At 39.4% G+C, this 26,962-nt stretch overlaps 1 protein-coding gene across 1 annotated transcript in view; it reads right to left on the bottom strand.

Annotated features, from left to right (window-relative positions):
- The window catches only part of ANKFN1 (ankyrin repeat and fibronectin type III domain containing 1), a 160,134-nt gene that overhangs the window by 13,833 nt on the left and 119,339 nt on the right, over positions 1–26,962 (bottom strand). Inside the window, exons 13-17 of the mRNA XM_045983860.1 lie at positions 23,512–23,678; positions 20,518–20,668; positions 18,816–18,984; positions 9,155–9,321; positions 2,430–2,643 (exon numbers count right to left, since the gene is read on the bottom strand). Of these exons, the coding sequence (XP_045839816.1) occupies positions 2,430–2,643; positions 9,155–9,321; positions 18,816–18,984; positions 20,518–20,668; positions 23,512–23,678 (868 nt within the window). The remainder of the gene's footprint in view (positions 1–2,429; positions 2,644–9,154; positions 9,322–18,815; positions 18,985–20,517; positions 20,669–23,511; positions 23,679–26,962) is intronic.

Raw genomic sequence — 26,962 nt, forward strand, 5'->3', positions numbered from 1 at the left:
ATCCTGGTGAATTCAGCATTCTCCCTGCTCATCTTGATTCCTGTTTTATGTTATACATTGGAATTTTCACTATATGAAATTATCTTGTTTATGTTTTCATTGTTACTTTTTCTAGAATATAAGCTCTATGCAGGTGGCAACTTTGCTTTATCACTATATCCCTGTTACCTCAAGGAGTACCTGGAACACAGTGGATAGCCAATAATTTTTTTTTTTTTTTAATGAAAAGAGAAAAAGACTGAATAATATCTTTGGATCCTGAGTTCAGCCAGACTGCTTATAGTTCCCTTAATTACAATACAGCTGCACATTCTGCTTCCTTTGCCTATAATGCTCTCTTCTTTCCTCTTTTTTTTTTTGCTCAACTCCTGCTAACCCTTTAGTACTTTGTCACCCTCTCTGGGAAGTTCTTGTTGATCTTACGAGTTTACAGTTAAACATCCAGAAGACTCCATTAGCACCCTATACACATCCTCATCATAGCACATATGCAATTACCATGAAATTTTGTTAATGTAACTGTCTCCCCCACTAGACTAGCTTATGGCAGGGATGGTATTCATATGCCCAGCTCAGTGGGAATCTACAAAAATATACTTGAGAAATTCTACTCAAAGAATTCTTTAAAAAAAAATATTTGGTAAATCCTAGAATACTTCAGTAATATCTCTCAAGTTTTTTCATTTGCCAAGTTTTGGTCTTTAGACATTGAGTTTTTTAAAATATAGGAGCATATGTAAGCTTACTTATAGATAAGGTTCATATCCCTGTTTTTGTTTTTTTTTAAGATTTTATTTATTTGAGAGAGAGAGCATGAGTGGGGGTGAAGCGGGGGGGGGGCAGGTTGGGGCAGAGGTAGAGGGAGAAGCATTCTAGCAAGCAGGGAGCCTGTCATAGAGCTCCAACCCAGGACCCCAAGATCATGACCTGAGCTAAAGGTAGACATTTAACTGACTGAGCCACCCAGATGCCCCCCCCACTGAAGTTTTCTATAATAAGAGTAATAACATTTAAAATGATACCTACAATCTATTGTCCATTATATGCTATGCATCTCTGACATACACTGTCTTAACTACAAGTAACTTTTAAAGGTGTAGATACTATTAATTTTATTTTCTGTACATGGAAACTGAGAGACTGAAATGTAGTAAGCTGTTCAAGCTCATAAGACTAGTAAAAGAAAGCTATGATATGTTTTTTGCTTTTTTTTCTGTTTGATTTTGTTTTTTTTCTTTTACTATAGGAAACAAACAGGGTTGCTGGAGGGGAGGTGGGGGTGGGCTAATTGGGTGAAGGACATTAAGGAGGGCAAGTGATATGATGGGCACTGGGTGTTATATGCAGCTGATGAATTATTGAATATTACATCTGAAACTACTGATAAACTACTATATGTTGGCTAACTGAATTTAAATAATAATAACAACAACAACAAATTCTGTGATTTGAATCCAGGTCTCTGATTTCTTAGCCCAAGTTCTTTCTGCTACACCATGCTGCCCCCTATGGGACAAGCTCATATTTCAGAGTTGTTTATTAAAAATATTAATTATTATTGTAAAGCTTACAGAATTGGAGTTCTTAAAAGCTATAGAATCAAGAAAGATGCTTTGAATGCCATTAATTTAACTGACTAGAAAACAGCACTAGTCTCAACATGTCCTTGGCAAGAGCACTATACTGCTTTTGAGTAGTATGCTTTCTGTTTATAAGCCAGAGGTCCTTTGTAGAACTCTGTGTTAACTGAGGCATGTTTTTGTTCTTAGCATTTCCATGTAAACTCAAACTGAATTCCCAAGTGTAGAGGTGATGTGCTGGGCATCTCCACAGCTTGTCTGTAAGCTGTCTCCTTGTTGTGTCCATGATGAGGCCAACTTAGTTATTTAGCCTCAGGGTCAGGATGCTAGTTTATCCAACGTTTCTTGCTTTCCCAGTTTTCACCCCAGGACAGTGGTGCTATGTTGTGTGAGAAGTTTGCCCTGAATTCTTACCCAGGCTAGGATATACACTCTGTCTCTTTCCTGACATTCTCTATTTACTAGAGGCTGGGCCGGTTCTCCTTCCTTACTTGGTTTTGGTCAGATTCCCTTGGCTGACTTGGCCTTCACTTGGTACTGCATCAGTCCCCATTCTGCATTTCTGAAGCCCCATCACTGCTCTGTGTCTTTTTGTATCTTGGAAACTCAGGCTGGGACTGGACTAAAGCTTCTCCAATCCTAGATGGAGTTGATCTCAGGTTACTGCTTTAGTTTCCTGTCCCTCTGCTGTTCTGATTTTATTCCCTGGGTGCTTTTAGACTCTCACCATTATGAAGCATTTCCTCCTGTTTACTGGGACCAGTGCCTCAGCATAAAAGAGCCTCAGCAGTGGAGATAAGACCAAGAATCTGGTGACTGAAATATAGAGCTTTAGATCTTATTGCTTACCAGTCACTGCCTTTCTTCTGTGCATCTCTGGGGATGGGGATGGGGATGGAAGACAGTCTATATGTGATGATGTAGAGTTGATCTTCTTGAGGTTCTGCTCCTCTGAAGGGTCTAGCAGCTTTGTGATGGGCAAGCCACAGACTGGTTGTTTGTATCTTGCATACTGTAGAGCATCCATGATCCATCTCATTTCACGCCAAACTTCATCTATTTGCTTTGGAATGAAATGATAAAAAATTTTGTTTATCAAACAGATATTAAAAATGGGTAAGTTTCACTGAGAGTCCAAAATGATACATTTTCCACAGTACTGGTTTTGAGTAAAATATTTTTAACATAGGCTTGCTAAGCCAGAAAATACCTCTTCTTATAATCTCTTGTGCCTTGCATATTTTTTACCTGAGAGGCTATATCATGTAGTGCAAATAGTGGAAAACCTGAATTCCAGTTGGTACCCCCCCAACTTTTAGCTCTGTAATAATCTTTGGCAAGCCTCTTTGAGCCCCAGTCTGTGAATGTGGACAAAACCCTCCCTTTTTATACCTCACAGGACTGCTGTGATGACTGGGTGAAATGATGAATTTGACAGTGCTTTGTAAAGTGGCAGGGTACATTTCTCACACATATGGAGTGTTATTAATTTTCAGCATAAGATAAAATATTCCTCATTAGGATATTGGGAGGAACAGATATGATAAAGTCTAAATCTCAGAATACTTGAAGAAATGTAACTTCAGTTCTATGGGAACTAGAAAAGCAAAGCATTACTGCTAAGCAGAGATCTTGGACCTATTTAATAGAAAAGAGATAACTTTATAAATTAAAATTATTACTTTCTTAAATAGAAAATAAGTGCTTCTAAAGTACAAAGTAGCTTAATAGCTTATTCCTAAGTAATTAAAATAACCTTACATTTTTGGGGTACCTCATTTTATATTGATATCTTTTTGGTTTCTGGGTTACCAAAGTGATTTTTTTAATATTCTCATTATAAAGTACAGTAGTCATTTCTCTGAAGTGTATTAGTATAAAAGTCACTTATATGTTTGTGTCTACCTCTGTGGATGACAGATAGTCTCCCAGATCTTAACAGATACTGGCCATAAACTTGCTGGTTTTTCTGACTTTCCAAGGAGGGGCTGTTAATTATACTATATTTTTTTCCATGGGACCCTGGAGCTTATGATAGGCTTTGCATCTGATTTCACTGGGTGCCTTTGGCAACCCCTTAACTTCTTGGGGACCATTTACTCAACTGTAAAAAGAGGAGGTTGGGCTAGGTAATGTCTAAGGTCCGTTTCAGTTCTGATACTTTATGATTTATTTTTGAAGAATATTTGGTAAGTTGGTGACACTCAGCTTCCAGGTAAAGGTGTCCATTGTATGAATACTGCAAAGTTAAGGTCTGATTATAGAAGTTTTAAAGATAAAGGACTTCCCAGTGTTCTTTTTTGTTTTCAAAATATCTTCTTAGGGCCTTAATCTGTACTTAAATAGTAGTCTTTAAAGAATATTCAGAAACCTGGTACTCCCAACAAACACAGAGTAAAGTCTGAAACTATGACAGTCTGCCATGTTTAGAGTGAACTTTCAGGGCTGGTAATAAAAGCATCTGATTGGGTTTTAGCCTTTTTTAGGCAGTGAGTTGGGCAGGATGTTCAGCAGTGGGCAGGTTTTGAAGATACGCTGAGCACTGGAGAGGGAGAGATATGAAGTTCGGGGGTAAAGTGAGAGTGTGAATCTCAGAGGAGACTCAGGCAAATTTTCTTGATGGGATTGTTGTGCTTTCAGCTGGCTTTTACTGGTCCTATCTCATGTAGCACTTTTGTCTCACAGTTATTTTAAAGGTCCTACATGACTGTGGACAGCTTTTTAGGGTGCTTTCTAAGGACAGGGACTGTGCTTTTCTTTCTTTTGCTCTTGCCTATGCCAAGAGTAGGTACTGAATAATGATTGTTCAATGAACAAATGAATGAATGGATGGATGGTTACCTGATTCTTTAGATCTCTACCCTCCAACAGAGTTATTATGAGTATTAGTGGCAGTAGTTGAGTGCACTGTATAAATGATACATTGTTATTAAGTTTTCAGTTGTTACAATGAAAGTCATGATTATTGTGTGAGGCTGAATGTGGCCTCTCCAAATATGTCCATGTCCTAATCGCTGGAACTTGTGAATATTTTTTAAACAATATTTTTATTTATTTGGTTATTTGAGAGAGAGTGAGAGGAAGAGAGCTCACAGAGGGAAAAGGAGAAGCAGACTTGTCACCAAGCAGGGAGAACCCAAGATAGGGCTTGATCCCAGGACCCTGAGATCATCACCGGACCTGCAGGCAGACGTTTAACTGACTGAGCCATCTGGGTGCCCTGGAATTTGTGAATATTACTGTATATGATAAAAGAGTAAATATTACCTTGCCTGGCAAAAGATGTGATTAAGTTAAGGATTTTGAGAAGGAAGTTTATCTTGGATTATTTGGGTGCACCCTAATTCAAAAACAAATGTCTCATAAAGACATTCTTATAAGACAGGCCAAGGAAGACTGGCAGACAGGAGAGAAGGAGGCAGTGTGACCACAGAGGCAAAGATCGAAGTGATGTGGCCACAAGTCGAGGAATGGCAACAGCCACCAGAAACTGGCAGAAGCAGAGAGCAGATTTTCCCCTGGAGCCTCCAGAGGGAGTATGGCTTGACTAGTACTTGATTTCAGATTGTCAGTCCCCAGAGCTGTGAAAGAATACATTTCTTGTTGTTTTAAGTCACCCAGTTTGTGGTAATTGGTTTCAGCAGCCCTATGAAACTAATACAATTGTTAATAATAATGTACTTGTTTTCTTTGGGTAAGATTATTTCAGCATTACTGCTGAGGATGGATAGGGAGATTTAGTATACATTTTAAAATTATGTATATAAACAATTTATATCTTATTTTTTTCTCAGTGATGCAGTGAAAAAGTATTAGCTGATATAAGTTTAAAATATTTGTACAGGGAGGCTTTGGGCTGAGTTTAACAGACTTAGCTAAGTAGCCCTAAAAGAAGTACAGTTTTCACCCATTTTACCTTATACTGTTGATCTAAAAATAACTGACAACATAATCCCTCTGATTTTAAGGTCCAGATTCAGCTTCTAAAGACTTGCTGACACGTTTTTAAAAAAGAAAAGACCATGAACTCTGTAGGTCTGTTGGTTAAGAGTTCTGCATCCATTTCTCACCCTGCCCTTTAAAATTTTTGGTTTTCATCCCATAAATTACACCCTTTCTCTGTACTCAGGCAAGATAATATTTTTATTAAAATGTAAAGGTGATTGGTTTTCTCACAGCACAGTTACAAGGTGCTTGAGGGGATGATAGATTGGCTATATTTAATGAGCTGTGTTTCTATTACAGCTTAGGAGCATTTGAAGCATTACGGTATATAAATTATAGCCTAATTGCCCTTTAGGCTTTAGCAGCTCAAAATATGCCAAGCTCCAAGTCCTACACTTTGACATTTCTGCTGTGTGTGCTGTCTATAAAACCTATATACCTTATCTATGATTTTCTTCACCTCCCCTGGTCCAGGCCCTCCCCTTTTCTGGCTGCACTCCTTGGCTTCTTTTCCTCGCTGTATTTACATAGACTCCCTTGCTCTTTACAATGTTTGGTTTGTGTAGTGACTTCAACACTGTCTTAGATCTGGAATCATACAAATGCTCTCACGGCTGGCGGTTGCCTCTGCAGGTTATGGTGTTTGGTGGGCTGAGCTGTGAATGCCAGTGGGTGAGTGGCTCCAGCTGGTTTTCCTTCTGAGTGAGAGAGGGATTGAGAAGCCCAACATAGATAAGGGGAGAAATGATATTGCATTATCTCTAGTCAGTGAAGTTATCCATGTTGGATAGAGCAAAGCAATCCACTGAAGGCTGTGGGTACAGGGAGACGGTCAGGGTTTACCCAGCTAAGAAGTGATTTTTTGAACCCTTTGGGAATTGGCTTTTATCCAAGTCTACGTGTACCTGGCTGGCTGGAAGGAGAGTATGTAGAGGGGACTCTCAAGTTACCTGCTTTGGGAACTTTGAGGAATTGCTGGCCTGGCTTGCCTTTATCCATCCCACTTAATGGTGTGATGAAAGGGGAGAGAGAAAAAGGCAGTGGAGTCCTAGGGTAGGTGAAAAAGAAGGGGCCACAGAGTAAGAATGCAGCCAGGAACTCCTGAGGGGTCTGAGACTGAGAAGACTGAAGAAAGTCCACTTTCTCACTGGATGACCATACTGGATTCAGGGGAAGGCTTAAGTGGAATAAAGCAGACATAGAACCCAAGGCGTGGTTAGAAAGTACTTCTCTAAAAATATTTATGGATGTTAAAGACGTCATGAAATATTAGAGCCAACCAGTTCTTCAAGTCATCTAGTCCAGCCCTTTCATTTTATATATGAGAAAATCGGGGCCCTGGAGATCAAATGAATTGTTCATTACTCCAAGGTCTGTCGGTAGTACTCAGGACTAAAAATGTATGCTAATTGATTTCTGGTCATTGTTCTTTTTCTGATGCTTCACTGCCCATTATATTGGGTAGAAAAGGTAAGCCAGTCTTATTCTCTTGCCTCATTCTTCCCTTTCCCACCCCTTCCTCATATTGATGTTCCACATTTACTGGAAATGAAATAAATGCCATAAACGTCTGGTTTTTTAAATACCACATTTTCAGGTCAAGAGAGCAAGTGATTTCTTAAGAGGTTTATTTCTTTAGTCTGAGAGGTCATTTAAGGTATCTCATTTATGGAATGGGATAAGTAGGATAAGATTTGTCTGCTCACCACTTTGCAAGTTTATTATAATATCTTCTTCCTGAATACTAAGTAAATTCCAAATCTTGTATACCCATATTTCAGAGCATTTTTCCTCCTTATTAATGACCGAATAAATGAATATATACTTTACTTCATATTTACTGTGTGCAGGTAGTGTGCTCAGTACTTTATTGTTGTTGAATTCACAGTAACACTATGAGTTAGTAGTATACTTACCTTCCCTATTTTACAGATTAGGAGGTTGGGATTTATTTTATTTTATTTTTTTTTTAAGATTTTATTGGTTTGTTAGAGGGAGAGAGAGACCATGTACACAAGCAGGGGGAGCAGCAGGCAGAGGGAGAAGTAGACTCCCTACTGAACAAGGAACCCAGTGTGGGACTCCATCCCAGGATGCTGGGATCATGACCTGGGATCATGACTGAGCCACACAGAGGTACCATGAGGTTGGGGTTTAGAGAAATTTATTTGCTCAAAGCATTTCTTGCCTAGATGATTGTGATAGCTTCATATTTGATTTCCCTGCTTTTGGTGTTCTCTTTAAATCCAGGAATGGTATGCAAATTGTCTACAAACATAGCCAATCAGGATGAGTGCTTACTATAAACAACCAGTATGGCTATACCACTGCAAAGGACTATCTCCCAGCTTGAATCTATGCTAAATAGCTATGAGGGGCTGTAACTTACTTTCTTTAAGACTTTGGCCAAGTCCCTGTTATCTACAGAATAAAGTACAAATTTCTTACCATAGCCTTTAATAAAGCCCTTGTGGTCTGATCTCATTGCTACTTTCATTCTTGCCTGCTCTCTTACTACCTTCACTCAATTTATGCCCCAACCAACTTTGACTACTCATCATTCCCCAAATACTGTTTTCCTGCTCTTTCTGCCTTATCTGTTTATACTTTTTCTTTGAATGCCCCCAGTCTGTTTCTCCCTACTGTATCGTCTAATTTATCCCTCTAGGCCAAGCTTGGATATCAGTTACATCCTCTGTGGCAACTTTTCTTAACACCCACAAATATAAATAAAAGTTTTACTTCTTTGTGTTGACACAATTTTTTTTTTCGGTACTCCTCTTTTGGCACCTAACTCATTTTATAAATAGTATTTATACACATTTCTTGTCTATCCTACTGGGTTTTAAACTCTTTATGGTCAGGGATTGTATCTAATTCAACTTTGTATCTCTCTTGAAGTGCCTGACATCTGGGTATTCAACAACTATTTACCAAATTGAACTGACTATATATCCTAGATATTTATCATAGGCTATTGCTGGTATACTCATTTTGTGAGTTGGGTAATGTTAGGCAGAAAGATCATAAGATTTGTCCAAGGGACTTACGGGCAATTTTAGATGAGATCCAAATTGTCTTGATGGCTAGTCAGTGCCCCTGTCACAAGAACTTGAGGTGTCATCTTAAGGCTTTTCTAGATAAGACCATAGATAGGGAACACATTTTCCAGCCCCTTAGCCACACATTAGAGTGTCAGTCAGTTCTGCCAGAAAGGGGTCTAAAGCATGAGGTCCAACTGGATTTGGGTTAATATAACTCTGGGATATTGAGTTAATTGATACAATTTTTCTTTCTGTTAGAATTATCAATGGACTACTGGGTAATAATGATGATCTGATTACTAGTTCTTCTAGCAGTGATTTTTCTCTCCATATGAAGCCACTACTACTTACCATAGTGATGGATGTAGGTCTTAGTAATGATGTTATTTATACGTAGTTTTTTCTTAAGCCTTTGTTTAAAAACTCACTTCTTCCTAAACTCCAAATTTTAACCAAAGCAAGAGGCTACTTGCATGCTGTGGTCTTTAAATAAACCCAGATTGCTGTTCTTTTTTATGCTTGTTTCTCATCCCCTCCACTCTACCCCTTCTTCTTCATTCTGCCTCAGAAGAAACAAACTGTTACCTGCATGAAATCTAAAACTTGCTGGTGTCTTTGTTTGGCAGCTGCAACCTCGCTGTCTGAGATCGCTTCCCTCAGGGACTGTTGGGTATTCAGAGAATCCAGCTCCATCACAGCAGAAAGGCGGCAATACAGACTAATAAATTTCTCCCTGTAGCTGCAAAAATGAACTGGAAAATGGACAAGCAAAATAAAACATGTTAAGATCTGGTATCAAAATAGAGAAATTCATACCTCAGAGAAAACAAGTTGAATGAAAACATGATTTATTAATCCTATCAGTGGAAAATATTAAGCCATAAATAAATTATAAATGTGCTCTTTAGGGGCCAGTTGTCTGGCTTCAGTCAGACAGTATTCCCTTTTAAGGTTTACCAAGTCCTGGTAAAGGTATGGGGAAGTGGGCTTGGCTCAAGCTGCAGTTTATGTTCTGCTCCTAAAGTTAAGGCCATACACACACACACACACATTCTGAGAAAATAAGTTTGCTTATCACTTTAAAGAAGAAAAAAGTCAAGTAGCAATCTGAAACCTAATTTTGATTTCCAGTGTGTATCTTACATGCTTCTTTTCAAAGCCAGAAATCCCAGAAGATACAAAACACACTTTTCTTGGGATGTCTTTTGTCTGGCTGGAAAACTTCCTTTAGGACCTGGCGGGATGAGTTTTGATCCTTGTCCTTGTTGTCCCTGCTCCTCAGCTGCTCTGGAAGGATGAAGGAGCTGATACCTTAACAGACCATTTTTGTCTTTGGCAGACTTGGCCTTCATCTTTCAAAAGATAATGGGCCAGCGGCCAGAGGGCACAGTATAATAACCTTCATCTCCATCAGGGAGGAGGGAGAGAGGAGTGTGGGACTCAGGCTCATGTGGGTACCCTGAGGTGATCAGATTTTCTGTACTTCTCTGACTCTGATCACATACTAAACAACAGATTGCAATGGGATGAGGAAAGCATCCTGAATCAGACTAGTGTAGTACCAGTTTCTTCCTGGCCATTGTTGAATTTGCAGACTCACTTTCTAGGAACCTCATTTACTCTATGTGTCTAACTGTATCACTGTGTTTCATGCTTTGGAAACAGTCTATTATAACTCCACAAATCTGTGGAAACATTTTTATTCTGACTTCTTTAGTGAGGAATTCTAGGAAGAGTATCTAATTACTGCCCTCAGGCGTCTTTGCTTTTGATTCCTGAGACCCAGAAGTGGCCATTTAGGAAAATGAAAATCACAGTGCCTCATAATGGGGCATTTTGTTATCTCTACACCTCAGTGAGAAAGCCTACTGAGAGATTTCTGGGCACCCTCCAAGTCCCGTCTTACCACTGCCTACTTCCTTGCTTGGTTTTCTCCCAAGATGAATCTCTGGTGTGGGTATAGGTAACCTGCCCTGTTTGTGTTTCCATATGGAAGTGGAAGAGAAGAATGGGATGAGGGCTTCTGTGGTTCATCCTTATTTCAGCTGTGCACCATTTCAAGGTATTTCTCAATTCTAGAATTGATTTTTCTCTGTGGTGTCAAGTCCATCCTTCCCACTTCCTCTACTCGGGCACTTCTTTGCCTGACACACAGAAGAACTGATTTCATATGGCCTTTCAGTAAACAACAAACTATTGAATTCTTCCTAAACCATCTGCTTTGCATGCTATTTCCCTGCTTAAAGACCTCCACTGAGCTCTTGGCTTCAGGACAAAGTCAAACCTTTTACCACCAGAAGGGAAGTGTGATCTAGAATTTGAATAAATCTTCAATCATGTCCTCCATCATGCAACTGCCCTTCACCCTCCACTCAAATTAATTCTAAGCATTGGTCAGACTGAACTTATTACAAGTCCTGTTACACTTCCATGCTTTTACACGTGCCTTTTCTCTGGTCCTCAAACACCGTCTCTACCAGTATCTTTAGGTCACACCAGTGTCTTCAGGTCAGCTTCTTCTGATCCTTGAAGACCGAGCTTAAGTGCCTTCTCAGTAAATCTTCACTGACACCTCTTCTATAGGCAGAGGTAGTTTCTTTCTCTTTTGTGCTCCTAGAGCACTTGTTTCTAAATGTATCAAGACAGTTACCCACTTTATTAGAATTATGTGTTTACTTGACTGCCTTGGTATTAGGCTGTGATTTCTCTGCGGGTAAGAACCATGTCTCCTATTTTTATTTCCTCAAAACCTGGAACATTATAGCTTTTCAGTTAATGTTTATTGAACAAATGAACAAAAAAATGCATGCCTGGTCTGAAGAGGGCAGACCCTTCCTCCAAAGTCTCCTCTTTCCCTCCATCCTCTTTTCTCTCTGTGCTCTTCATTTTCCTGTTTTGAAAAGTGTATTTCAGGTCTATGATATTTACTGGCAGCTATACAGGAAAGAGTCACCATTATTTTGTAGCTTACTCTTGACCCTTATAACTCCCTGAATGTGTCTTTATGCCTTTCAAGGAGGGATTATATCCTGTTAGCACTTGACAGATGTCCTCTCTTGGCTGAAAGTGAGGAGAGTGAAGTGTCTCACATTCTGCCTTTCCAAACCAAGTTGGAAAAAAAAAGAAAGAAAGAAAAGAAAAAAAATAAGCTTTTTTCCTTCTTTCTAAAATATGAAGATAGGGAGATTAGGAAAAGGCACTAAAGAATTTCTTTAAAAGAAACACTATCATTCCCATCTGAATTCTAAAACGCCAGGGTGTCCACAACTTTCTCTTGTTGTGTCTCCTTGTGGTAGGAACCTTGGATTGGTGGGTGGTCTTACAGCGCCCACACCCCCCACCCCTTGCCACTCACCACAGTGAGCTATAAGGACCTTTCAACTACAGCGCTTCACTTTCCCGTGCTAGTGGTTTTTATGCAGAGCCTTTAATGTTACTTTAACAAATGCTACTTTAACATAGTCTTTTGTGGTTTAGCAATGATACATTTGGTAGCCATCACAGAGGAGGGAAGGATAGACTGGAAGCTTCTAATTTTTTTTTTTTCTAATGTGAATCACATGCATTTAACAGACAAAATGGTACAGGGGTACAACAGTGCATTATCTGGACCACATGATTTGTTAGTAATTTACACACTAAGGCTAATTTTCTGTGGTGTTTTTTCTCCCTTTTTTTTCTATATGAGATAGTGACAGACTAAAATGCATTTGACACCAACACAAGAAGTTGGATTAAGCGTAGAGAAGAGTAGAAAGTATTTGGGTTTAGGTATCAGACAGAATTGGGAGTTTGAATCAGTTCTGACAGTTACTACCTGTGTGGCATTGGGCATGTAACCTCTGGGAGCTTCAATTTTCCCACATCTAAGATGGATAATAATGTCTCTTTAGGATTAAATCATATCGTATATATACAATGCCCAGAACAGCATGTGGCACCTACCAGAAACAAAAAATTTTTCACACCCTTAACCCCGACCTCTTGGAAAGAACAAGGCATTCAGAGTTAGAAAACTGGAACAGGGTTGAGATTAGAATATTCTTCCTAAAATCTTAACTTAATAAAATCCTAATCAGTCAGGGTCATGGAGCCTAGTTTGGAAGGTAAAAATATCAATAAGATTACGTCCTGTGGTCAGTTTAGTTCCAGGATTCTTTGCCAGTGTGTCAGAACCTGGGCACAAGATGCCCCTCTAAAGATTCCTGGGAGTGAATGAGTTGACAGTTGGAATTCAGAAGTGGTATCCTAAATCATGAAAAATGGGCCTTAGGAATGAAGGTTGAGACTGTGCCATTTCTTGTAAGCTTGTGGCCTGGATTCCATTAGGCTCAGTGCCTGGATATCCCACAGGCACCTCAAAACTCATCATTTGTCAAACTGAACTCATCATTTCTCCCCTCCCCCAAACCTGTTCCTCTCCTCATCTTTCCTATTTTGGTAGATGGCAACATTATCCATCTCAGCACCCTATTCAGACTCTCTGGCTCCTCCATCTTGCTCTTCAGCCACATTAAATCAATCACAAAGTCCTATTGATTTTAACTCCTCAATTCCTCTTGTCTCTGCTTTCTCTTCTACACCCCTACTGTGGCAGTCTTGGTTCCGGTTCTTATCACTACCACCTGGACCACTCTCTCAACTGTCTCACTGCCTCTAGTCTCAGCATTCCCTGCTTTGGCTCTCCTGCAGTCCATCTTTAGAGCTGTTAAAATCCAATACGACCATATTATTCCTTTTAAACAAATCTTTTCATGACTCCCCATTGCCTACATGATAAAGTCTAGCCTCTTTAGGATGGCATACGTAGCCCTTTGTGATTCTGACTTTTTTAGTTTCATCTCCTGTCTTCTCAGGTGCCATAAGCATCTGTCACCATGAGCTACTATGAGTGTACTTAATTGGGCTGCATTTCCTCAGGTCTCCTAGCCTTTGTGCAGCCCACTTAAGATGATTTTCCTTTTTAGGTCTTCCTTTTCTTTCCTTTTCTGAATGTTTCTTTCTAATTCAAGATCTAGCTCAAATATTACCTCTTTAAGGAAGGATTCTATGTCCTTCCTTTGAAATTCAATAGCCTACCTATTACAGCAGGGCTTTCATTATATTGGGACTTTTGGTATAGATTTCTGTACCCTCTACTGGTGGTCAGATTATGTCTTATTAACATCTGTATGTCCAGCGCAAGCACAGTACTTGACATACAGTGGCAACCCAGCAAATGTTTGTTGAATGAAATATATAGCCAAGCACTTAAGTATGAAATATATGCCAAGCTTCAAATTTTTTTTTAAATATCCCCAGTTTTATAATCTCACTAGTCCAATCAGTATGAATCATAGAACCAAGGAAATCAGTAAAATCAACTTTTCTTATCATAGGCCTGCTCTCAGTTGTGACTGCCCATAGAATCAGGACAGGGCAACCTCCTCAGTGCAAGCTAGGCAAATCCTCAAGAGGCTACACCTCTGGACAGAGTTTCTGAAGGCTCAAGGTACTGCTTTTCTTTTCATTTCTGGGAACAGTTTAAATAGTGATCCTTGTCGGTACCCAGGCACTTGCTTGATTACTGCAGTGGAGTATTATCCTGCTTCTAGTCAAAGGCTGGGGTAGGGGGGAGTGTCAGCACTCAGGCTATGGAGAGGGCCTGGGTTTGAAAGGTACCACTTTACCTTAGCTCAGCCCTGCTTATGGAGCTCTTCCATCCATATGACAGTCCTCCTCCCCCTACAGTAATCTTGTGAGGGAATAGCCTCTGGGTTTGTTCCAGTCTATTCTTTACTCCAGGAGACAGAAGGCTAAGCTCCTTTATCATTCTGTCCTTGCTAGATCTATTTAGTGCTAGAATAGGCACAGATGCAGTTTTCTGTAGCTGGTTAGCAAGTTATTTATGATCACTCAGGCCACTGGCAGGAACATGGTCAGTTTGCCAAATCTCAAATCCTTTCATTGGGACAGGGATGACTTGTACAAGTCAAACCGAAATATAGTGTAAACTTTTTATAATTGACGTGTTCCCATAATTTGCAACTTTTCAGGTTTCATTAAAATTCCTGTGTTCTTATGACTTTCTGAGTTCTGACTGAATTTCCAGTAATCTTCTCTTTCTTAGAAATGCTTAGTGCATCTGTTGACCTTTTGCTGTGGGTCTACCTAAGGAAGGCAGAAGTCCCTACTCAAAAAAAAAAAAAAAAACAAGTAAAAATTGCTTAGCATCTTTCTTGAGGAGTTTTAGACCCATTATAGTAAGTCTTTGAAGTTCCTGTAGAAATTGTTATTAAATGCTTTGTGGGCTGTAGCCTGATGGAAGAAGTATGGTAATCAGTACGATAATCTGCTTCTTGGAAATTCTTGATTTCTTGGGGATAAAGTAGAGTCTGTCATGATTCTTACTAAGGCCCGGCAATCTTTTAAAAATTGTTGCTGCTGGTGCTGAAGTATAATAAACATTGTATTAGAGTGTACTAATTTCTTGCTACTGGCAACATTTCCTCCTGATCTCTAGAAAAAACTAATAGAATTTTGTATGTCAGTGGAACTACGCCCAATGAGGTGACCTTTTCTGGAAACTTACATGGTTCTTATAAATCAGTTGGATCACCTATAAAATAAAAGAGGAGGGCCAGGAGAATATGAAGGTATATGTTATTCCAGGGAAAAACATCTTAAAGTCAGGAACTCTTGAGACCTAGGCTTTGATCTATGGCTTGGCTCTCATAGATGAAGGTTAATATTTGATAGTCCTACATTGCTTTTAGTCAAAGAGATAGGCACTGTTGGATTTTGGTACTATGATAACTACATCTCTATTTTGTAAGTTCCTAAAATGATATCTTTTGAGTGTTCCAGTATTACTTCAAGTGTGGTCCATGGACTGACAGCACAGTATCATCTGAGAGCTTGTTAGAAAAGCAAATTCTCCAGTCCTGTGTGGTGGGGTTCCAGGAGTCTCTTTTAGCATGCTCTCCTATTGATTCTCAATGCATATTGAAGTCGGGGAAGCAGTGTTCTAGGGCACCATATCCTAAAGTGTGTTTTCTTAGTTTTTTAGTAAGTGCCACACCAAAAATGCTTCCAGTCATGGTCAAATGAATTTAGAAAATGCTGGGCTAAACAAAGTTAAGCTTTTTAGTTTTTATTTTTTCATCTGGGGGGGTGGTATACCAGATTTTGCAGACCTTCTAATATGTTACTCTACTGCTCAAAATTATCTGTTGGACTCTCAACACACTTAAAGTAGAATCCGAAGTCCTTATTATGGCCTTTGAGGCCCTGCATGATCTGGCTGTTGACTCTGATCTCATTTCCTATCTTTCTTGCTCTTGCTTACTATACTTCACCTACACTGATCTTTTAGCCAAGCACACTCTTGCTTTAAAGCCTTTGCCCTTGTCATACCCACTGCAGGAAAATCTCAGGTCTCTGCTTACATGTTTCTTCTTTAAAGGGACTTTCCCAGGTAATCCTATACAAAATTGCAGCTCCTATCTCTTCACCCCAGTCCCTTTCCTAATTTATTTTTCATCACAGCCCTCACTACTGTCTGACATTTACAGTATTGTTTGATTGGTTTACTGTTTGTCTCCCCCATGAGAACGTAAACTTCATGGAGAGTTTATTCATTGGAGATCCTTAGTACCTGGACTAGTGCCCAGCACATGGTAGGTTACTTAATAGATATTTATTGAATAATGAATAAATGAGTGGAGAGAAGAAATTGTAGACTAGAAAGTAACAGTAGTAGGATAAAGTGTGGCTGCCCAGGAAAAGTGCATGAACCTCCCCAAAAGCAGAGGACACTTGCCGGGCTTGGCCCTCCAGGGTCTTAGGAGTCATACACTATTATAATTGATCCCAAATCATTGATTATTACCATGAAGACCACCGAGACATGCGGAAATGAACTTCATGTATTTTTGTCTATAATCATGGAACAGTAATGACCATTTCATACAGAATGGACTCCTCTGGTTAGCTCTCCAGTGAAGTATTTTCCTTAGTTCTTTTCCCTGTCAATTATCTATCCCTGGGAAATCGTTCACTTTCATGGCTTCAGCCATTATTAATAGACACTGGCCAAATTTCTGTGTTTAGTACTCAACCCTCTCTCCTGTATTTCTACTGCCAAATGGACATGTCTACTTGTATGTGGAATTTGCACCTTCAGATTCAAGACAGAGCTAAAAGCATCATTTTCTTCCCTAAGTCATATTCCTCTCTGATTTTTTTGCTTTTGGTAATGGCAGCAATATCCTCACAGTCTTTGAGGCTGAAGACCATTGGAGTACTCCAGAAGTCTCTAGACTTCACCTTTTCTCATTGAAACAGTTGCTCCATCTTGTATAATACTCCCTTGTATAATACTTGTATAATACAATAAACTTGTATAATAAGTTTCTTACTTCTGTATTTGTTTCTTTTATGGGGGGGGTTGTTTCTACCCTAATACTGGACTATATAACCCCTGAACTATCCCCCCAAATGTGCTCTTAATCCATCTTAAACAGATTGCTCAGTCTGACTCTTAAGATACTGCCCAGTATGGCCATGAATTTTCCAGACCTTTTTATGTCCACTGCTTCTTCACATCATTTCACTGATCTAGCCAAACTGGACCACTCGTTCTTTTCCTGACTCTTTCTGAGACCTTTTGTTCCATGTCTTCGCTCATTCTGCTGCCCCTGACAAGAAAGCTTTTCTTACTGTCCATGTTTATTAGTATCCTGTCCATTCTTTTTTTTTCCTCAATATCATGTCCATTCTTTAACATCCACATCAAGTATCCTCTCCTCCAAGGTGGCTTTCTGAAACCTTGAGAAAAATGTGTTTCCTTTCTTTTTTCAATATCACTTGTGATTCTGGCATATCTTAGCTCATTTAATAATAATTTGTATCTTATTTTATTGCTACCACTGTACTGAAAGCCCCTTGCAGGCACAGACTTTGTCTTACTCATCTCTGAATCTCCACAGTAGGTATCTAATATATATTTATTGACTTGAAATGAAATACCATGACCCAAAGTGTATTTTGTAATAGCAGTGCAGTCATATCATGGACTAATAATGTTCTTTGGATAGGGAACTCATTGCATGGGGTCATATTCACATCCAGGCCTCTTGGGAGTGGTATGGCCAATGTTATTAATCATTTGACACAGAAAAGGTGCAGAAAGCTTAAGTGATTGCCAGTGTCACACAGTAGAGGACCCAGGACTCTCAAGTCCCAGTCTGCAAGTGTGATTCAGGCTTCTGTTAATAACTCTTTCTCTTCGGGAAAATAATAATTGCTATTCTTTAGTTCTTTTTGGCATCTGAATGGTCAGAGCAAGGGAAACTGAAAGGCTTAATCCATTTATCCTCAAGGGATAAATTCAGTTCAGATGCCCAGGTCTCAAAATGGCAGTTGCCTGTCTGCTTCTAAATCTGGTGTCTGGGGAGCAATCCAAAGAGAGTCTGCCTCCATTCCATCCACCCAGCGCTCACCCTCCCACAAATCCTACAATTCATTTGAACTGATAGAACTCCTGCTAATTGCCTCTTATTGGCCTGTTATAAGATGAAGCATGGGGAAGAGACAAAGCCTCCCTATTCACATTCTCAGTGGGCAGCAGGGGTCTCTGCAAAAATAGAGAAACTGGGGCCCAGGCTATTCATTTTTGAAAGTCAGGACAAGATCTTCCACCATTCAGAATCCCACATTATAATCACAACACTGCATCCTGGGATGCTATTTTCTCAAATGGTCTGCTAGAAATCTGGAGCCTGTTTAATATTAGAGTCTGTTTAATAAATCAGCACTACATTGACTTTTTTTTTCTCCAGAGTGATATACACTTTACATTTTAATTTCACTATTTTTTTTCCCATTTGGAGGTGAGAGAGAGAGAGAGAGAGAGAGAGAGAGAGAGAGAGAAGGGGCAGTGCTTTTCATGAAAACATCAGTTCTTGTATTTATGTTTTAAGAAAGCAAAGCAAAGGCAAGAACTGCAGCCTGATAACTGAACACTCTGTTTAGAATTCCCTCCTCTCCATTGGACCTTAGCTAGGTTTCAATAATTATTGCTCAGGCACATAGTCTTGGAGCTTTGCTTTCTCTCAGACTTGTACACAGTTCTAGGAAGGGTTGTTGCCAAAGCCATCATGTGATTTATTGACCCTCCACTGGGACAAGGGGGAACAGATACAACTTTGTGATTTTATTATAAGGAGGCTGGGTTAATATTTCTAGGTGAAACAAGCTACTATACCAAGTTCAAACATCTGAAGAGGGAGGTTAAGAAACCCTGAGTGTGGGGTGTAAGGATTATTCTGTCCTGGGGCTGTACAGACGTCGTCTGAGGCAGGGAGCAGGAGAAGAAAGGACACATTGTGACCCATTTCCAACACCTCCTGTGTGTAGAGGCGGAAGTTCCTTGCCTGCAGAGGGACACGCGCGGAGGAAAAATAGGAGAGTTACAACATGGCACTTACATAAACAACACCAAACTGGCATAAAACATCTAACAAAATTACACGACTTCAAGCTTGGAATTTTTATACAACATAAATATTAGGGTTCAGCCCATTTAATAATGCTATATAAAATCAAGATTTAAGGCAGTAATGTTCCACATAAACTCTGAAAACAACATTTATGCTTCTTATAAAAGCAGAAAATGATTGCATTCTGTGGGTTTTTCAAAATGATGAATATAATTACATGAAGCAACAAAAATGGATTGAATTAAAAATCTACTAGTTTCAATTTAAGTTGGTTAAAGGGGAAAAATGTAGTTTCTGGCCAAGGGTTGAAAAAATTTTACAAGTATCCAAAAAAAAAAAAAAGTTGTATGCACTCTTAGGCAGTTAGGCAGCCCTCTCCCAACATGTGTATGTAGCCCAAGAGTCACCAATGAAATATGAGCTGCTTCAAACCTGCTAAGCTCAAGAAACCCTTTAATAGTATCTACTGTCACAAGTAGAGCTGGTGTGTTTTTTTCTCCTCCTGAGTACATGGCCACCCCTGGAATAATCCAGTTTCTCCCCTAGTGCCTTTATGGCATCTTGTGCAATTTATTCTTCATCAGTGTTGGCTGTTTTGGACTAACCCTGCAGTCCTGACTTAAAATCTGAGCAGTACCCCAATGGAAGAACACTCTTGGAGTCTCTAATCTATGTCCCTGTGACCATAGGTCAGGGGCCAATTCTGGGTTGTTGCTCTGTTATTTAAGAGAGCCAGTTACTCCTGTGATGGGCTTCCTGTTTTATAGGCTAAACTTGGTTGATTTTTATGTGTGTGTATATGTGTGTGTGTGCTGGGTATGGGGAAATGGTGAATCTAGGCCAAAAAGAAAAAAAAAGAGAAACGAATTCAGCCTAATGCTATATCATGTTAACTTACTAGACAGAGCCTAATAAACTTTAACTGTTCTCTTCTGTGCCAACAGTTTTTCCTGAAGTTGCTTATTAGTGGTTAGATTTGCACATTTTGATTTAGATAAGACAATAATTTTGGCAGCATATTCTCTATTTGTGAAAAAGCAGCCATGGTATAACCTTGCCACTGTTGTAAGTTATACTACCACTAGTTAGTTAGCTGTTCTTAGCTAAATCATTTGTATATCTAACTAAGTGAATACTTATTTATTTATTCTCCTTGACTTGTGCTATCCCGAAGCTGAGACTTGGCGTCTTTTCAAGGTGGGCTAGTGAATTATTTTTCCTTGCTTGACCAGATGACAATAAAGCCTCCAGGAGCTGTGGAAGAGGTCAGCATGCAGGAGATAGAGAAAAGGGCAGAAGTGCGGTCTGTGTCCACTTGTAGGTGTCAAATTCAAAGTGTGTAGCATGTGCAAAGTGGTATTTAAATCACTGAAAATGAACTCACATTTTTTTTAAACTTCTGAAGTTTTATACACAATGCAGTTTCCATTAGCCATAAAAGAAGATAAAAATGGTAAAGACTAGTACCTGTTGTAAAGGTGTATTGATCTGCTTAAGGAGGGCTTTCACTGCCATCTGGAGCTCGTAGAAGAACAATTGCATGGGGCAGTCAGAAGTATGATCCACACTTTCCATAGATTCAGAGCCAGAAAGCTTTTGGACCCATTCCCACTCCTCTCTGTATGTTGAGTCAAGTTAAAATTAGAAATTTAACAAAAGTTCAGAACACAGCTCAGAACATTTTTACTGTATATATCCAGAACCTGGATAACCAATTTTTGGTGGTTAAAACTCAATACAATTCATGAAATTTGAACTTTTTGCCACCCAAATGGAATTTAAAAAGAGCTTTTGCTAATTTAAGCTTAGTTCACCTATCAAACCACATACACCTCAGAACAGCATGTCTAATTTGTATCAATCAGTTTCTGAGATTGGAGCTTTGAAATATTTGGTAATAATTTCCTGACTGTCTTCATTTTTCTTTCCCTGAAGATCCTCTGTAAGTTCTAAGGCCCTACATTTTACCACAGGGGCATCTGCTGGTTAATTCAGCAGTTGGGTAACCACAGGACTCTGGTCCAACTCAGGCAACAAACCACATGGCACATTTCAACCCTGGCCTGTTGTGATCGTGGGGACTATTTTGGTTTCTTACCCCTTCCAAGAGCTTGAGGAGAATCACAAACAGGAACACCAGACAATTCCAATAAAAGGAACCAGGGGACACACATCACTGCTTCCATCCTCCTTTCAAACCAGTCATCTGTGTCTTTATTCTGCGTGCTCTGTAATCCTTCCTAATGAACTTTTCCAAATGTCATGCAGAAGGGAGGGGAAAAGAATGATGGTGGGAGAAAACACATCTGGTTTGTCCCCCAAAGGCTGTTCTTCAAAAGGAGCTTAGAAAGATCAAGGTAAATGCTTCCTGGGAACACTGTTTCCACGGGTATGCTAGCTAGCACAAGTCTCTACACACGTTCATTTGGCCCAGTTTCTCCTCTTTCTAACTGTGCAGGGAGCAGCAATATGCTCTCAGGGGCAGGCTAGAGAGGGAAGGGAAGCCCTCCTCTTTGGGCATGGAAAGAGAGGAGGTGCTAACATATGTTGCCACTGATGTGAAAACCTTCTGAGGGCTCTCTCCAGTGGGCTCTACCAGCCTGGGCTCCAGTCTGTGTGTCAGAAAATGAAGTTGATTATGACATGAGCTTTTCATCAGAAAACAATCTCTTTTAACAAACTATCCTCTTAAAAAAGTTTCTGTGTTCAGGGTATCTGTTTCCTTTTAATTCCTACACTGGAAAATACTATGGAGAATCTACCCTATTGTCCCAATAAGAGAAACAAAATAAAAATTAATTCCTACTTCAATCTGGGCATCCTGTTGGCTTCACAAATCGAAATCTTGGAGGACCTGCTTGGGAGTTGTTTCTTTTCTCCCATCACTGATATTGAACTAAATGAGGGGGTTCTGACTAGCACAAGCATTCACAAAACCTAAAGGAGCACACTGCTAAAATAGCATCTGTAATCGAGTTAGAGAATAAATTACAAGTAGAATACCATGAAACATCTACCACTAACTAAGCAGTTTAGTCTATAAGGATGAGGGAGATGGAACTGGCCAAGAGAGAAGGCTACTGGAATCTTCTGTAAAAATGAAACTTGGATCCTTGTCAAGGGGAAATTAGTTGGTATAAGCACTAAAAGATGGGAGTCTAAACCTTTAAGACACAAATATAGAAAATGGATGAAAGTAACCATTGCTGAGTCAACCCAGAAGTGAGCCATGTAAACTAACCTCTTGGGAAGGATTGATAAGATAATCAAAGTTGATGTAGGAGTGACCACCAGATGGCAGACTTAAGGTCTGGGTATAGTTGAATAGGTGAAAGATGAGAATATGACAACTAGTGAGTTCTTTGAAGAGCCCCTCATCATTTCCTTTGTTGTCATCAAATAGTATTTAATAAACAATACACTACAGTTAATACGCTATTGTCACTTTATGGATCAAATTTTAAGTGACCGAATTAGAATCTCTTTTGGTTAAGCAAATCCATAGTTGTAACTAGAATCAACACATCTAATTTGTACTGTGAAGCCTGATGAAGCCTCAAGAGTTCTTATCTATTCTGTCCTTTTATTCAGGTTGAGCACAATTCAGTTCATTATAGTAGATTTTCAGAGGCCTGCTGGAGGGCTAGTTGTAAATCTGAGCCAGATTACCAAGACTGGGCAACTTTCCCACAGCTAACAGGGTAATTCACCATAATGCCAAACCATAGAGCAGTTTCCAGAAGCACAGGCTTTCTTACTTTTTTTCTTTAGAGAACCATAAAGAGTACAGGAAACATGCAGTCCGCAGGCCAGAGGGAGACTGAGCACAGGAGGATTCTTTTTTTTTTTTTTTTTTTTTTTAAGATTTTTTATTTATTTATTTGAAGAGAGAGAGATCACAAGTAGATAGAGAGGCAGGCAGAGAGAGAGAGGGAAGCAGGCCCCTGCTGAGCAGAGAGCCCAATGCGGGACTCGATCCCAGGACCCTGAGATCATGACCTGAACCGAAGGCAGCGGCTTAACCCACTGAGCCACCCAGGCGCCCCTGAGCACAGGAGGATTCTTTAAGGGGAAGTTGCTCTACCAGAACCCATTTCCACAAGTGATACTTTAAAATAAAAATGACTAAGTTGTGAAGAAAAGATACCGGAAATAGAATGTTGAAAGAAAAGGGCATTTATTCATTAACCAGTTGAGTATTGGTGGTTGCCTGATGAATACCATAGAGAGGAAGTGTAAGGAGTGTGCACCTCCTTCATGGGCTCACTCCTTCCACCAACCATCACCACAAACCCTCCTTATCCTTATGCTAAAATGCAGCTAAGCCTCTGCCCCGGTGTACTGGCACCTGGGGACATCTCATCACAGAAACTACACTGTGTCAGTTTCCTTCTGACTCATCAAACCCATCACTTGAGCCATGGTTTCATCACAAGGAAATCTGGACTCCTCACAACTTACTTGGAAATGTTATTGTTTTCACGGATCTTCACGTGGCAGAGAATGTTGGGCAACTTTTGGGTAACCAGAACTTTGATCTGATCCACAGAGCTACACAGCTTTAGGTAACCCAGATATAATCCAGGAGAGAGACGCTGATGACTCCTTTTATGATAAGAGAGAATATCCTGTAGGGTGAAGAACAAAACAACACATAGAACACCTTGAAAAGGTAATCTCAAAACTTTTTCCTTTCTTAGGTACACAATGTCATAAATGAAAGGAGCTCTAGCTAAGCAATTACGTAAGAAGTCTTAGATACCACCATGAATGTTAAGGACATGGTGGTGGTACAGGCAAGCTTATCTTCAGGAGAATTATCCTCCAAGTCAAGTAATTAGTCATTAATATAGCCTGCATGCCTCCTATTTCCCTCGGTTTTTAGAGCCAGGATAGGTGTATGGATTGTGACTGGGAATGGGAAACAAAAAACTAGAATTCATAATTTCTGTCCTTGCAGGGCTAATTGTTTAGCTGGGGGAAACAGAATTTTGCAAGTGTAAAAGCTGACAAAGCAGTATAGGAAGCCTCATTATTTCAGAATAATTGGTATCTAGGAAAAGTCTTATTACTGAATGACATGGTTTAAAATTGGATCAAAATTTTATGGTAATTAGAAAATGGCTTGGTTGATACTTTATCTTGAAAAATGAAACAAAAGTAATAGCAACAGGTTTATCTTACATTATTAACACTTAAGATGTAGTTGCTCATTAATTCTGAGGATGAAGAAAGAATCAAGTTTTGATTCTTCTTTTTTTTTTTTTTGACTTAGTGTTTTAGGCTAAATTGTCTGATAGCTGAAATGCTATTCCTCATGTTTAACTCATACAACATGATCATGAAGAGGATATTTTCGCAAGAGTATCTGAAGTCTTCATATCTTTTCCCTGGCTTTTAAAAAATGTTGATATTCAGGTCATTCTCCTAGGACTCCTGTTCATTTTGTGTTCTTCAGTTGCTAACTGGCCTGCCACTGCTAGATTCTTAATTGTTAGTAGCTTTGCCTGTGATTCAATCAGGTCTCCACATCATCTTCATCAGCTTCAAGAAATTCTGTATCTTTTACGAGATTTAAAAATTTGTCTTGTAATAGATTTGCCTGGAATTTGCATTGTATTTTCACATCATAATAATCCAAAGACAGCAGAGACTGAGTGAAGCTGTAGGTGCAAGGGTACGTGCTGGCCTAGTTGAGCGCAGAGGGATGTTTGAGTGGGGTCGTGTTTTATGTGTGGTCGGCTCTCCAGTGAACTATTTTTGTGGTGACTTTTGCTTCCCTATACAACTGCAGGAACTCAGATAGTGAGTAAGTAGAAATATGTATCAGTAGTTAAGACCTTTTTCAACCTTTGGGCAGTGGGGGAATTGGAAACAGAGTTAGAAGTGGTGAGTCAGGTAAGCATTCGTATAGGCCAGAAGGTAGCAGGCTTTCCTTTCTGAGGGAGTGAAAAGAAGGAAATGCAGGGAAAATTAGAAGGAAGAGAAAATCAAACATTTAAACTTGTACAGAATTCTATATGGAACAGAGAGATATGAAGCCTTCCTTGACCTGTATACTCTGAAGGAGTGATCCCTCCTTTGTGGAATTCACCATCTGCAACATCTAACATATGCCATTGTGTATCATCTCCTCTGTCCCATCCTTTATCAAACATACTGAGTTCCAGGCACTACAGGAGACACTGAGGTTTCAGGTGAACATTATGTGATCCCTACTTTTGAGAAGGTTGAAAAGACAGATGAGTAAACAAATGACCACAATATTCTGAAATCAGTTTTACAATAGAGGCAATGGAGGCATACAGAGGAAGGAATACGTACTATTTTTCCTCTTTTATGTTCTTTTCTTGAACCAGGCTATGAAATTAATGGCAGTACTATGTTTTCTATTGCTTTGTGTCCATAGTACCCAGTGCTATTTCTGTATATAGTAGATACACAACATGTGAAAGTCAGGACAGGTCCCTAAGCCAGAACATAGGAGAATAGCAGAAGAGGGACAAAATAAGAATGGTCACAGTTGGGAGGAAGGCATAACTAGCAGGTACAGAAAAGCAAAGGCTAAATAACTTTTATGATATTTGGGGAAAAAAAGACTAGAAAAATTGGATTTTGTGTTCAAGAAGGAAGGAATTTTTATTAATGTCAGGAGATGGATAAGGCAGAACTTTTTGATGTCTCCTATCTTACCTCTTTACAAAAGATCACAGGAGTGGACTGGAGAAAGTTCAGTCAAAGTGAAATTTTGAGAAATGGACAGGTAAGAAGAGAAACAAATGAGAGAAGGGGAAATGGAAGTATTCAGATCAGCAGAACTGGATGATATGCACCCTAGGGATACTTGCTGTACAAGCAGATGTGGTCACAAACCCACAGGTCATTACTTTTGAGAAGTGATGGGGAACTGGAAAAGTCCCTAGAGACTAGAAAAGGGCAAATATACCTATCTTTAAACAGGAAGGAGAGAGACACAGGATGACCCTGGTAATTAAAGACCATCAACTTATTGATGTTTGAACAAAATGAGAAAGAACCATCAAATAATCAATTTTTAGTTACCCAGGAATCCTGAGACACTTTTAAATAGGAGTCAACATGGTTTTGTGAAGGGCAAATCCTCCAATGTTAATTTCCAGCAACAAAAGAGCAGAATCCATAGACCAGGGAGAAGTCTCCAGTGTGATCTGTTTCACTAGATAATCTGGCAAAAGTAGAATCTTGACCACATTATTTTAATAAGCTGACTATCTGGGTTGAAGATTTGTGGATGATGGAAGTGGTATGGGAACAGTAGACATGTTGAGTGCTGACTCTACAGGGACTTGTCCTGAGGGCCTGTCTCTTTAGCTTATTTATTGATGTTTCAGACAAAGAAATGAAGAATGTGTGTATCAAAATGGTGGGTCCCAAATTTGTTGTGGTTTTGATTTTCAAGAAAGTAGTAATAAAGCTCTGAATGATCCTATGCACTGGAAAAATAAGCTATCATAATTAGAGTTGAAACTTAATAAGAAAATGTCTTTGTAAAGACCCAAACCCAGGAAAACAAATACAGGATGGATATAAGAGAAAAACATGTGGGGGTTAGAACTAACCACAAATAGAATGAGAGTTAGGAAGACACTGTGGTTATGTAAAAACCACCACCATTCTTGGAGTAATTTACTCTTTTGTTCACTTTCTTAAAAGGACTGACTGAGCATCTGCCTGTGTTTTCCTGCCTTTCATAGTCATTTATCCTTCATTAGTCAGATTGTTTTTAGAGCCTGAGAAATGTATGGGAAGAGAAAGAAACTGTCCCATTCATATAATCTTAGGTACACTAGGAAGGCCTCCTAAACCAAATCCAAAGCCTTTGGGCCCATATATTGCCTGATTTGACTTCTAACCTGTTTTTCTAGCCTTTAGT

This window comes from Meles meles, chromosome 18, assembly GCF_922984935.1.
Source record: "Meles meles chromosome 18, mMelMel3.1 paternal haplotype, whole genome shotgun sequence".
NCBI lineage: Eukaryota > Metazoa > Chordata > Mammalia > Carnivora > Mustelidae > Meles > Meles meles.